At 38.1% G+C, this 13,128-nt stretch overlaps 1 protein-coding gene and 1 long non-coding RNA gene across 2 annotated transcripts in view; one reads left to right on the forward strand and one right to left on the reverse strand.

The window, feature by feature from the left end:
• Window positions 1-13,128, reverse strand: part of CCDC146 (coiled-coil domain containing 146) — a gene marked incomplete at its 5' end in the record, with an annotated part of 113,893 nt that overhangs the window by 21,160 nt on the left and 79,605 nt on the right. The window contains 2 exons of the mRNA XM_081244969.1: window positions 11,298-11,484; window positions 12,131-12,358. Coding sequence (XP_081101095.1) covers window positions 11,298-11,484; window positions 12,131-12,358 — 415 coding nt within the window. The remainder of the gene's footprint in view (window positions 1-11,297; window positions 11,485-12,130; window positions 12,359-13,128) is intronic.
• Window positions 1-13,128, forward strand: part of LOC308623085 — a 34,075-nt gene that overhangs the window by 20,702 nt on the left and 245 nt on the right. Inside the window, exon 3 of the long non-coding RNA XR_014016735.1 lies at window positions 2,964-3,052. This is a non-coding gene — a long non-coding RNA (uncharacterized lncRNA). The remainder of the gene's footprint in view (window positions 1-2,963; window positions 3,053-13,128) is intronic.

The following is a 13,128-nucleotide window of genomic DNA, read 5'->3' on the forward strand; positions in this document are numbered from 1 at the left end:
AAGACTCTTTTAGAAGGTCCAACATCTTGGTAATAGGGGTCCCAGAAAGAGAACAATAAAGCAAAAGTGGACCAAATTGGAGAAATTATTTAAGACAAAGTCTCAGAATTCAAAGACATGAGTTTCCGTATACATACAGAGAGCCCACTAAGTGTCCAGCACGATGGCTAAAAGTAGAAGCCCCACAAGTGGGAACTTCATTGTGAAATTTAAAAATTTTAGAGGCAAGTAAAAAATCCTACAGGTTTCCAGCATGGGAAAAAAAAAAAAAAAACTGGTTTCAAACAAAGGATCAAGTATCAGAATTGACACCAAGTTTCTTAGTAGTGACTTTAGACGATAAAAGACAATTGATAAATGCCTTCATTATGAGGAAAAATAATTTCCAATTAAAATGTCCTATCCACTTAAAGTATTATTTATGAAGCTAGAGTGAGGATAAAATATTTTCCGACATGAAAGGTGTTCTGGCATGCACTTTCTGTCACACAGGTCTTAAAAAACTACTCTCCATTCACCTTTCTTAGGAAGCTACTGGAAGACATGCTTCTCCCACAAAAAGAGAATAAGCCAAAAGAGAAATAGAAGAGACACATGAAATAGGGGATCCAACATAGGAGAGAGGTAAAGGGAGTCACCAAGATGATGGAGTAAGGCTCCTAAGCTGGGGAGTGTACATGTAGAGAAGTGAGACCAGTTTGTTACAGATCAGAAGGCTGAGAAGGGAAAAGCAGCTTCTGAGATCTGGGAGTTGGCACTCACAGCTGGGCCTTGGTGTTCTCCTACTGAACACAAACAATTTCACAGAAAATCACCATCAGACAAGACCATTCTATGATCATAGAAAAAAACAAGACCACTCTGTATTTGTCTTTGGTCACAGACAAAAACATGAACATTTTCCAAGCCACAAAATATCACGTATTCCCATCTCACAGTCTTCCTTACTAATTACAGCTTTAACTTTAATCTAGTCTTTTCTCTTTCTCTCTTAAGATTTATTAAGATACTCGATCATAGAATTAGCCTCACTTTCTGACAATATTCAAATCTAGGGCAGAGTCCCATTTTCTTAAACCATCCCCCAAAACATATAACACAAGCCCAAATCCTGTAAGACCTTTCTAATACCCTGTACTGAGATACTCTACTGTTCCCCCTGTTGAGTGTTTTCCCTTGCTGCAATGAGTAATAAACTCAACTCATTCAACCACAGATATGTTCCTACTGGACTTTGGCTGGAGGTTACCAAAAAGTCTCAAGTGATTTCTTCAAAAGGTTAAATGAATAGACTACCAAATATGTTTTAACATGCTGAGAGAAAATTTATACAATTAGAGGACAGTTTGGCATTGAACTAATTATAAGTACACAGAAAACTACAAATAAAAAAGCCAGAATGTTTATAAATTTGGGGGGAACACAAAATTTTGTAAGTAATTATCTAATATGACTCAGGTGTGAATAACCTTTATGTATTCATAATAATGTAAATAGGAAATTTCAAAATTGTTCAAATTATGTCATGAGGCTATTTATTGTGTGGAGGGACAAGAAATCTGTGTGTTGAACAGGGGTATAAAGAAAGCTTAATCCTCATCTTTTATAGTGAGAAGTAAAAATAATCAGGTCTAAAACTGAAAAATCAATGAGTAGCATTATTAGTGTATTACTTAGACTATGAAGATATATCACAAGAATCAGCTAAAGGAAGATGACTTGATTAAGACTAGGAAATATATGGTGTATGTACTGTCATCTACCTTTCTATACCTGATGCAGACATCACTAATCAACTGCAGAGCTGATAAGACAGTGCTGAGTCTCAGAATCCTTTGCAACATGGTCACTACAAGGAGCTACCACCAGCTGAATAGGACTGGCACTTGCCTTCCTTGGACCATATGATCTTTATGATTCCTCTCAGTTCTTTCGTTCTATGATTATGTAAAATAAAGAACATTGAATGTCTTGGTCAGGTGACACATGAAAGTATCATTTAAATATATTAATTTAGTAGCAAAATGGAGGATAGATTGGACATGAAAGGAACAGAACCTAGGGAGAACAGCTGATGGGCAGTGGAAGTCATTCAGATGATGCAGAGAGGATACTAAGAGGCATTTCTGAGCATTGTCAATAGGGCCTGAAGGTGCCATCCTCTCCTTTGGAATGAAACAGCCATATTCAAAGTCTTATCCTGATTATAAAATTTTCTTGAGCCTTTGGAAAAGTTTATATGTATACAGGAAGGAAAGCAACATTTATTTCTTGGTATCGTAATTTTGGTACCACACACCTTCACATGTGTAATCACTTTTATTCCTTGCAATAATCCCAGTTCAAAGGTTAGAAATGCCTAACATCAGAAGCTGTTCAATGGATCTAGGATTTAAACCTGACTCTGTTTGACTCGAAGCTAATGCTCTCCTCTGTATAGTTCTATTGTCACAATTGTATTTAACACTGGAAGGGAGTCATTAAGAGAGAGATGCAGAATCACTTCTAAATCAGAGGAGAGAAAAATGAAACTTCTAGAAAACTACAAATAAAGGAAAAGTGCCAACAGGCAGTCTCCTGCATGCAGTCTTTCCACCCCCACTTGGCTACATAAGAGTGGGCTTTGGGCCTAGAACACTTCCTTACAAAGCGATAGAGAGTCTACACAGCCTGTGCTGGGTTTATCACCTTGTGTGGGAATATCTTTCCCTGTTACAGGCACATTGAGAACTCCTTTGTTGTGCTTAAGCCTGTATGTCAATGGCCCTCAGGCACACCCCCAGTTTTCAGTATTTCAGACTCCACAAGGCAGGGGTGGTGGTGGTCAATGTTCCTTTCGCTGCGGTAAGACGGTTGTGAACATAGGCCAGTCACCCTGAGCTGGCTGTCAGGAGAGACTGCTGGCCACGGGGGACCAATGTCCACTATTGAAGCTGATCTTTCTCTATTTCTTCTTTACGTAGGTAAAGTGTTGTTCTGTCCAGTGCTTGACTATTGTGTTTTCCTTGGTGACTCCAATACCAAGATGCAACGGGCCTCCTCCCCAGGACTGGTAAGTGGTGCATGGCATTCTGCTCGCTTGGGATTGATGACCTGCATGGTATACTGCTTGACATGTATATACAGAAAGTGACATATTTACTTGGTTAGAGGATTTTGTTGTTGTCGTCACAATCTTGGGCATGGTTTTGTGTTTAGAAAGAATAACCTTGCAGAGTCATACTATGCCAACCCTTCAAACGTGACGGTGAATGTCAGAGCAAAACCTCTAGTCACTGAGGGGACTGTATTAAAGTGTAGATATGGGGTTTTATTTCTCTTCAGTGCCAAATGGAAGTTAATAGGAGCCACGATTAAATGCAGAGGTGTACTGTAACGTGTAGTATGATTTCCTGAGAGTGTGATGTCTTTGATTAAGAAATCCTCCATATTCCAATTTGTTATCGTTTTGCCTAACCGCAGCAAAGTCTCTCTCCCTATGGCAGGCCCATATTCTCTCTCTTTTTTTTTTTTTAAAGCCCAATAAAAATCATATATATTTCTTGGTACTGCATGACCAACTGTATTTCAACATACAGAAACAAACAGAGCCCACCCTACTTCAGTAATATAGATGATAGGGCACTTAAGGCTTCTCATGATTAAAAGCCAAGAATCTTATTTGCATTTCTTTGAAGGAAAAAACTGTAATAAGGCCAAACTATTGGCAAAGTGATGGACCAAACAGAGAGGAAATTATAATTACAGACTTCAGAGTTCAGTTTAGGATGTATATGTGTGTTGCTTTTATTTATTTATTTTTTTACACTTTTCCCATATCTCATTTATTTATTTATTTTGGATATATTTCATTTTTTATTGAAGTATAGTTGATTTACAATGTTGTGTTAATTTCTGCTGTACAGTAAAGTGGTTCAGTTATACATATATATACATTCTTTTTTTGAATATTCTTTTCCACTATAGTTTATCACAGGATATTGAATATAGTTCTCTGTGCTATACAGTAGGATCTTGTTGTTTATCCATTCTCTATATAATAGTTTGCATCTGCTAATCCCAAATTCCCAATCTATCCCTCCTCCACCCTGTCTCTCTCATCAACCACAGGTCTGTTCTCTATGTCTGTGAGTCTGTTTTGTAGATAAATTCATTTGTGTCATTATTTTAGATTCCACATATAAGTGATATCATATGGTGCTTGCCTTTCTCTGACTTACTTCACTTAGTAGGATAATCTCTAAGTCCATCCATGTTGCTGCAAATGGCATTATTTCATTCTTTTTTATGGCCAAGTAGTATTCCTTTGTTTATACACACCACATCTTCTTTATCCATTCATCTGTAGATGGACATTTAGGTTGTTTCCATGTCTTGGCTGTTGTGAATAGTGCTGCTATGAACATAGGGGTGCATGTATCTTTTTGACTTATAGTTTTGTCTGGATATATGCCCAGGAGTGGGATTGCTGGATCATATGGCAACTTTATTTTTAGTTTTTTGAGGAACCTCCGTACTGTTTTCCATAGTGGCTGCACCAACTTACATTCTCATCAACAGTGTAGGAGTGTTCCCTTTTTCCACACCTTCTCCAGCATTTCTTATTTGTAGACTTTTTAATGATGGCCATTCTGACCAGTGTGAGGTGGTACCTCATTGTAGTTTTGATTTGTATTTCTCTAATAATTAGCAATGTTGAGGATCTTTTCATGTGCCTGTTGGCCATCTGTATGTATTTTTTACAGAAAAGTCTATTTAGTTCTTCTGCCTATTTTTGGATTGGGTTGTTTGTTTTTTGTTGTTGTTGTTGAGTTGTATGAGCTGTTTGTATACTTTGGAAATTAATCCCTTGTTGGTCACATCATTTGCAATTATTTTCTCCCCTTTCATAGGTTGTCTTTTCGTTTTGTTTATGGTTTCCTTTGCTGTGCAAAACCTTGGAAGTTAGATTAGGTCCCATATTTTTTATTTTTGCTTTTATTTCTATTGCTTTGGTAGACTGTGTATGTTACCTCTTAAGTGAGAGTTTGAGGAGTAGGGATTATTTATCCATTTGGTGTGGGATGTATAGGCCCCTGTTGTGTTCCATGAACAGTTAGAGTTACCCCAAGTAGTTCAGACTCTTAAACATACGCACTCACCCTTGGTTCTTTATACTCCATGAAAAATTGCCTCTTCTAGTCATTGGTCATTCTTTTTTCTTCCTTCTGATTTTTCTTTTATCAGTTTTACCTGAATACGCTTTCCAGTCTACATTCATTGACCAAAAACATAATCTTGCAATGAACATTTTTTTTTAGTTATTTAAACCATTATCTTCAATTCTCTTTTTCTTTTTTGAAGTAAGCACTAGGCCACTATTTAGTTTTATTTTATGAACACTCAAACTTGCCAAAATGATGTACAAATCAGTTGCCTTGAGAGGAATGCCAGACCCCCAGCTATTCTGAGCTGGGAAGCCAGCACAAGGAGAGAGACCCTAGAGCAGTCATCAAAGCAGAGTAAGTGACCAGAGCAAGTGAGGCTGGATTGTTTCTTCCAAAATGACTTTGCTTTTCAGTTTGGTGTTTCAGTTCGCTGTTCTTGGGAGCAGCAGATTCCTGGACTCGGGATATGGTCGGTCATTTCTACTTTGCATTAAATACTCACTCCTGTGTGCTTTGTGTTGGGAGCAAATTAGCAAGATTCTCCTCTCAATCCAGAATTGAGTTTAGACACTGAGCACTACTGCCTACTCCCCACAACCTCATGTTTCTTACCGTGGAGGTGGTCCTTTTGCCAATGGATGGAGGCCCCTGGCCAGTGAGTTATCCTCTACTATGCTTGGAACTTACTGGGCAATGAGCGCCACTGAGGTGAGCCTTCGAGTGAAGGCAGAAAACAGGGTTCATAAGGTCTCTTTGTTTCTAATTGTAGCTTCTCAAATAGGCTGCATTTATTTCCACATCCCCAGCGGCTGTGTGTCACATGTAGTTAGCACTACTGTTGTTACTAAGAGGTAACATGTCCACTTGCTCTCTGCCTGGGAAGGTGTTAAAGGTTGTGTATTCATTATCAATTTTTTTTCAGTTTTAATATTTTTTTAATTGAAGTATAGTTGATTTACAATGTGTTAATTTCTGCTGTACAGCAAAGTGATTCAGTTATACATATATATACACATTCCTTTTTAATATTCTTTTCCATTATGGTTTATCATAGGATATTGAATATAGTTCTCTGTGCTTTACAGTAGGACATTGTTGTTTCTAATTTCTTTATTTAAAAAATTTAACTATAGTTGATTTACAATATCATGTTAGTTTCAGGTGTACAGGTTCAGATTCTTTTCTATAATAGGTTATTACAAGATCTTGAATATAGTTACCTGTGCTATACAGTAAATCCTTGTTGTTTACCTATTTTATATATGTGGGTATTTATCTGTTAATCCCATACCCCTAATTTATCCCTCCCCCTCCCCTTTCCCCTTTGGTAACCATAATTTTTTTTCCTATGTCTGTGAGTCTATTTCTCTTTTGTAAATAAGTTCATTTGTATCACTTTTTTAGATTCCACATATAAGTGATATCATATGATATTTGTCTTTCTGTGTCTGATTTACTTCACTTAGTATGGTAATCTCTAGGTCCATCCATGTTGCTGCAAATGGCATGATTTTATTTTTTTATGGCTAATATTCTATTCTGTGTGTGTATGTATGTGTGTGTATGTGCATATATATATATATATAACATCTTCTTTATCCATTCATCTGTTGATTGGACACTTAGGTTGCTTCCATGTCTTGGCTATTGCAAAAGTGCTGCTATGAACATTGGGGTGGATGTATCTTTTCAAATTAGAGTTTTCATCTTTTCTCGCTATATGCCCAGGAGTGGGATTGCTGGATCATATGGTGGCTCTATTTTTAGTTTTTTAAGGAACCTCCACACTGTTGTCCATAATGCTTGTACCAAGTTACATTCCCACCAACAGTGTAGGAGGGTTCCCTTTTCTCCACACCTTCTCCAGCTTTTATTATTTGTAGACTTTTTGATGATAACCATTCTGACTGGTGTGAGGTGATACTTCATTATAGTTCTGATTTGCATTTCTCTAATAATTAGCAATGTTGAGCATCTTTTCATGTGCCTGAGGGCCACCTGTATGTCTTCTTTAGAGAAATGTCTGTTTAGGTCTCTGCCCATTTTTAATTGGGTTGTTTGTTTTCTTTTTTTTTATATTGAGCTGTATGAGCTGCTTGTATATTTTGGAAATTAATCCCTGTCGGTTGCATTATTTGCAAATATTTTCTCCCAGTCCATTGGTTGTCTTTTCATTTTGTTTATGCTTTCCTTTGCTGTGCAAAAGCTTATATGTTTGATTAGATTCCCTTTGTTTATTTATGCTTTTATTTCTATTGCCTTGGGAGACTGACCCAAGAGAATTTATGTTAGAGAATGTTTTGCCTATGTTTTCTTTTTTTAAAAAATTATTTTTATTTATTTATTTTTGGCTGCATTGGGTCTTTGTTGCTGCACGTGGGCTTTCTCTAGTTGCGGTGAGCAGGGGCTACTTTTCGTTGCAGTGCGCGGGCTTCTCATTGAGGTGCCTTCTCTTGTTGTGGAGCATGGGCTCTAGGCACGCGGGCTTCAGCAGTTGTGGCTCACCGGCTCTGGAGCACAGGCTCAGTAGTTGTGGCGCACAGGCTTAGTTGCTCCGCAGCATGTGGGATCTTCCCGGACCAGGGCTCGAGCTCGTGTCCCCTGCATTGACAGGCAGATTCTTAACCACTGCTCCACCAGGGAAGCCCCTGCCTATGTTTTCTTCTAGGATTTTTATGGTTTCATGTCTTATATTTAAATCTTTAAGTCATTTTGAGTTTATTTTTGTGTATGGTGTCAGGCAGTGTTCTAATATCATTGATTTACATGAGGCTGTCCAGCTTTCCCAGTACCACTTGCTGAAGAGACTGTTTTTTCTCCATTGTATATTATTGCCTCCTTTGCTGAAGGTTAACTGACTGAAGATGTGTGGGTTTATTTCTGGGCTCTCTATTCTGTTCCATTGATCTATATGTCTGTTTTTGTGCCAGTACCATGTTGTTTTGATTACCGTAGCTTTGTAGTATTATCTAAAGTCTGGGAGGGTTATGCCTCCAGCTTTGTTATTTCTTGGGAGGCCCATCTTCTACCTGCCCATGCCTAGACTTGGCAAATGCTTCAGGGAGGAAAAAGCCTACCTGCCTCTGTTCACCTAGGAAGTGTTTATGCTGTTTTAGAATTTACTTCCCACAACTCTCATATGTCTTTTTAAAATATCTGATATTTAGTTTATCCATTTTTTTCTGGCTACTATGACAGGAACCATGGTCTCCTGCAATATTTCATATCTTAACTGGAAGTATAAATGGCAGAATTACATTTTATATTATGTTTCTGTACCCCTTCTATTTTATATAATTGAGATTTTCTGGTAGAGACCAACTTAATTCTGTTTAGGGTGTGTCATAGTTTAGAACCAATATTGTGACTTTTGTCAGTGTATAACTGCTTTTGAGATCACTAATAGGTATTTCTCTAAGTGACAAATTATCTTACTACTTCTATTTATCTTTCTTTTTACTTTTAAGAGGAATGTTTTGTTGAGTCAGCATTAGCAAATATTTAACAGACTGACTTTACTTACTACTGGAATCACCACAATAGATTACTAAAGGCAATGATAATATTTTTCCTATTATTGTTTAAAGAAATCTTACTTATGGTTATTTGGTCAATAAACGGGGATTGTATTATCAATAAAAACAGCATTTGCTGCTCTTAAGAGCTTCCTACTCATCACATCTAGGATTCCACTGGGTCTTAGAAGAAATGTTTTAGCTGCTAATCACTGTAAATCTCACCGTGATTGAGGTGGAGTACCAGAAGGTCTGTGTTTACCCAAAGTTCCAACTTAACATCCTAATGTGCAAGGCTTTGGGCTAAAATGGAATAGCTTGTGGTAAGCCAATACTTCAAGTAAGAATAACTTGAAAAGTTGGATTTTAAAAATATATGTGAATGTATGAGAGTTGCAAAGGTAAATAGAGTTAAAGTCTTCAAAGTTTCTAGCATTATCCAGGAAGTAGTAAAAGAATTTTTACTGGACTCTAATAAGTTAAGGATGAATGGTGTAATCTTTAGGATAACCACTCAAGGGGTGGAAAGAGAATGCAAAACTAATACATATCAAAAAATGGGGAAAATAGAACAATAGAAAATAGAAATTGAACAATTCGTCTTTTTGATTAACCCAAAAGAAGAAAAGATAGGAGAGAAAATGAGACATACAATAGATGGGACAAAGAAAAAGCAATAGTAATATGGTAGACATAAGCCCAAGTGTATCCATAATTACATTAAATGTTTTTGGACTAAATACAAAACCTGAAAGGCATAAGTTTTCAGACTAGATATTAAAAAGTATATCCTGCGTATGAAAGACACACCTAGATGAGGACAAAGAGAGAATGAAAGTAAATGGATGGTTAAGGAAATAATCACGCAAAATCTAACAACAACAACAAAAAAAAACTAGTGTAACGGTTGATTGTACTAATATCAGACAACATAAACTTTTATGGAAAAAAGCATTTCTGTAGTTTAAAATATTTCACTGTCATAAAAGAATCAATCTACATGCAGGAATTTTAATAAAACTATTAAAAGTAGTTGAGAAGCATAAATACCATTGTTTTATTTAATAATAACAAATAACTGTTCTATTTGTTTTGCAAAATTGTGAAAGCACATTTTGCCCCATTGAGATAGGAAGAAAGGTCCATGAGTGCCATCTGACAGCGAGACCAAGACCTAGTCATTTAGAACACTCATAACTCTAACCAATTATTTTCACACTTTGCTAAATCTTGGTCTTTCAATCAGGATAGGCTAGGTTATGCTAAAGAAACAAGCCCAACGATCATGGCTCAAAAGCATGAAAGCTTATTTCTTGTTCTAACAAAACCTGTGGCCTGTCAAGTTGATTCTCCACGACCACAGTTGGCTCAGCATTCCTGGATGCTTCCATTTACAGCACTTCCATGTCATCATGTACTTCCACAGTGGCCACGGGATGGGGGAAAGAGCTAGAGGGTCTCACACTGCTCCAGGATGGAAGGAACATGTGTCATTTCTGCCCACAGTCCGTTGGCCAGAACCAATCATATGACCGTGCTCAATGGCAGAGGGTACAAGGAAGTATAAACCTTCCATATTCCCAGAAGGAGAAGAGCATTAGGCTTACAGGTTAGGATCAGAAGTGTCTACCATAGCTGGAAACTCCTGTTTACATTTCTGAGGTCGTGAACCTCCATAAGGTCAGGGAGCATGACAATCCTGAAGAAAACAGGTATGATTTCTCTACCCCCAGCTGCTTCATGTCAGAGATTGATCTCATTTTCACCAAAGGAAGCACTGGCTAAGGCCTGGGCACAGGGAGGCAGCCCTCTCAACAATCCACTGCCTTTTAGCACTGCTCGGTTGATTAGCACAGGGAGTGCCACATGAGAGAGGAGGGAATCAGAGGCAACAGGACCAAAACCCCTCCGTTTGGGAGCGCAGAGGTAGTAAGAAAGTACCAGCTATACTGAGCATTCTCTGGTTGTAGTACACCTCTGATACTGCACAAAAGTATCCAGGTAGCCAGACATTGGGTTCTGATGGCCCTTGACTAATTGGAGGTACAGGCTGACTGTCCATCTATATTTACATGATCTGATCTTGTTTCTGACTATTGTAGTCTACAGTGACACCATTCTGGATCTGACTCTTTCAACTCCTTCAAACATAGTGGTCCCCTTGGTCCTACCCTGTAATGAACCCATTAGCTCTTCCAGAGCCGGATGGCCAAACTGCCTCCCCTGGCCAGGCTGATGCTTGATCCCAATAAGACATTTCTCTGATCTTGGGCTAACAAAAAGATTGAAACATACTATAAGACAGAGCCTCTATAACAGGTTTGATCCATTTTAAAGTTATCTTTTCTCTGTTCTTTTCCTTTCCCTCTTTCTCTATTGACAGCAAAAACAAATTCTTGAAATATTTTTGCTTAAAAAAGACAGCACTGAGGGAATTCCCTGGCGGTCCAATGGTTAGGACTCTGCACTCTCACTGCCAAGGGCCTGAGTTCAGTCTCTGGCTGGGGAGCTAAGATCCCACAAGCCGCACCAGCGCGGCCCAAAGGAAAAAAAAAAAAACCACCAAACAAAAAACCCCAAAAAACAAAAAGACGTCACAGAGCTTACAAACCCAATAGTGGTGTTTAGCACCCACCTCTAACAGAAGCCTTTGATGCAGTGCTTGAGTTTGAGTGAGTGCATCCCTGGACACTTTCAAGAGTAGCTCCATTTTTTTTAAATTTCGAAAATCTCGCTCTTTCTCTCTCTGCTTACGAGAAAGTTCATCATGGTAGTTTTGCTTGTCAATGAGACAGTTTCGTAAATTGAGGTCCAAGATCCCTCTATTCCAGGTAAAAAGAGAATATGAAAGTGATTTGTCATCAACTGTCCTTCATGTTTTTCAAGACAGTGTGCTCAGCAGGTGCATACAGAACTATTCTCATGCTAGAATCAAATTGTAAGTAATGCCCAAAGCAATTCTGTTTGCAAGTTCTTCTCAGAGTCACAGCCACTAAAAAAACCCACACGGAAGAGCAAATTGGCGGAGGCAGAAGTTCCTAGTCTCCCTGAAATTTTGCTTAAAAATGGAAATTAACACTATGCCAGAGACTCACACCACAAAATTGCTCCCATTAGGCAAAAATCATGATTACCTCAGAATACAATAATTTTCAGGGAAAAAAATCCCTCAATTATAGCATACTCCAGGGATATAATTTCCCAGAGGCACGTTTTAGAAACTGAAAAAAATGCGATAGATTGTGTCCTTAAGTTTTTGGGTACAGGAAATTGAGGGCAGTGAAAAATATAGGATGGAGAAATACTTTGAAATGCTTTATTTAATAATATATTTTTATTAATGGTAAAAATGGTAAAATTCTATAAAAATGTTTATTGAATCAATATAAATGTTTGAGATTATGTTTTGAATCCTCAAATATAAATTGAAGAAAATGTAGATGACAGAAACACATTAATATAACTAACCTTTCAGTTAGTGAAGTTGCTTCGTTCTCTCTGGTTAATTCCAGTAGCTTGACCAACTGGTTATACTCTCGTTCTTTAGTTTCAAGCAAGGCTCGTTTGCCTTCAACTTCCTTTATTATGTCCTCCTTTTCTTCCATTACAGCATTAATTTTGGTTTCAACTTTCTTTAGGGAGTCATTTAGCTCTTTGAGTTCATATTCCACGACAAGTTTTCTCTTTTCCATTTCTCTGTGAGGGATACATACATACACATATACATAGGTACACAACACACACCTGAGTTTGCCTTATTTTGAGCCCAGGCTGTCTACCTATTTTTACTTTCTGACCAGGCAACAGAAGGGCTAGTCATAAATTCAGTGATGTCAGAAGTGGGTGAAGACCACAAATGAGTGGGACTGAGGGGATATCTCCACTGAGTGCCACTGAGGGCAGGGATTTGTCCAGCCTCCCCACTTTCTCCCCAGATCCCTTCTGCTACCGTCTCCTGAGATTCTACCCTCATCCTGACCAGCCTCCCTGAATTGACAAATTTCTCAACTTTGGTGCTAGTGGGCTTGGCTTTTAGAAACATTACTAGTATCTGCTGCCTTTTTTCCCTCTTCTTTTAAGATCAGTCACCAGAGCAGTCCTAGGACTTCTCCAGATTTTTGTATCTTCACTTATCTTTATCCTTTCCGGTTCCTCCAAACCTTGAGAATTCCTCAGTGACTTGTGCCTCCAAATCTCCTCTGAATGCTTGGGGGTCTTACACACATGAATAGCTGGCAAGTGAAGAGTTACTGTCACTTGGGCTTTAGGCATCTGGCTGGCCAACACATATCTAGACCATGAAATTCTACCCAGTTCCAATAATTTATTCCATACACAGATCTGTTAAAGTCAGTTGGTGTTCTCCATAGAGATATGATATAAAATTGGAAAGAGAATATTGTCCCCAAATTAAGACATAAATGCTAGGAATGACAGTAATGTGCTGCACTGCATTCTCCTGAAGA

The sequence above is a fragment of the Mesoplodon bidens genome (genome assembly GCF_964165515.1).
Source record: "Mesoplodon bidens genome assembly, chromosome: 9".
Classification (NCBI taxonomy): domain Eukaryota; kingdom Metazoa; phylum Chordata; class Mammalia; order Artiodactyla; family Ziphiidae; genus Mesoplodon; species Mesoplodon bidens.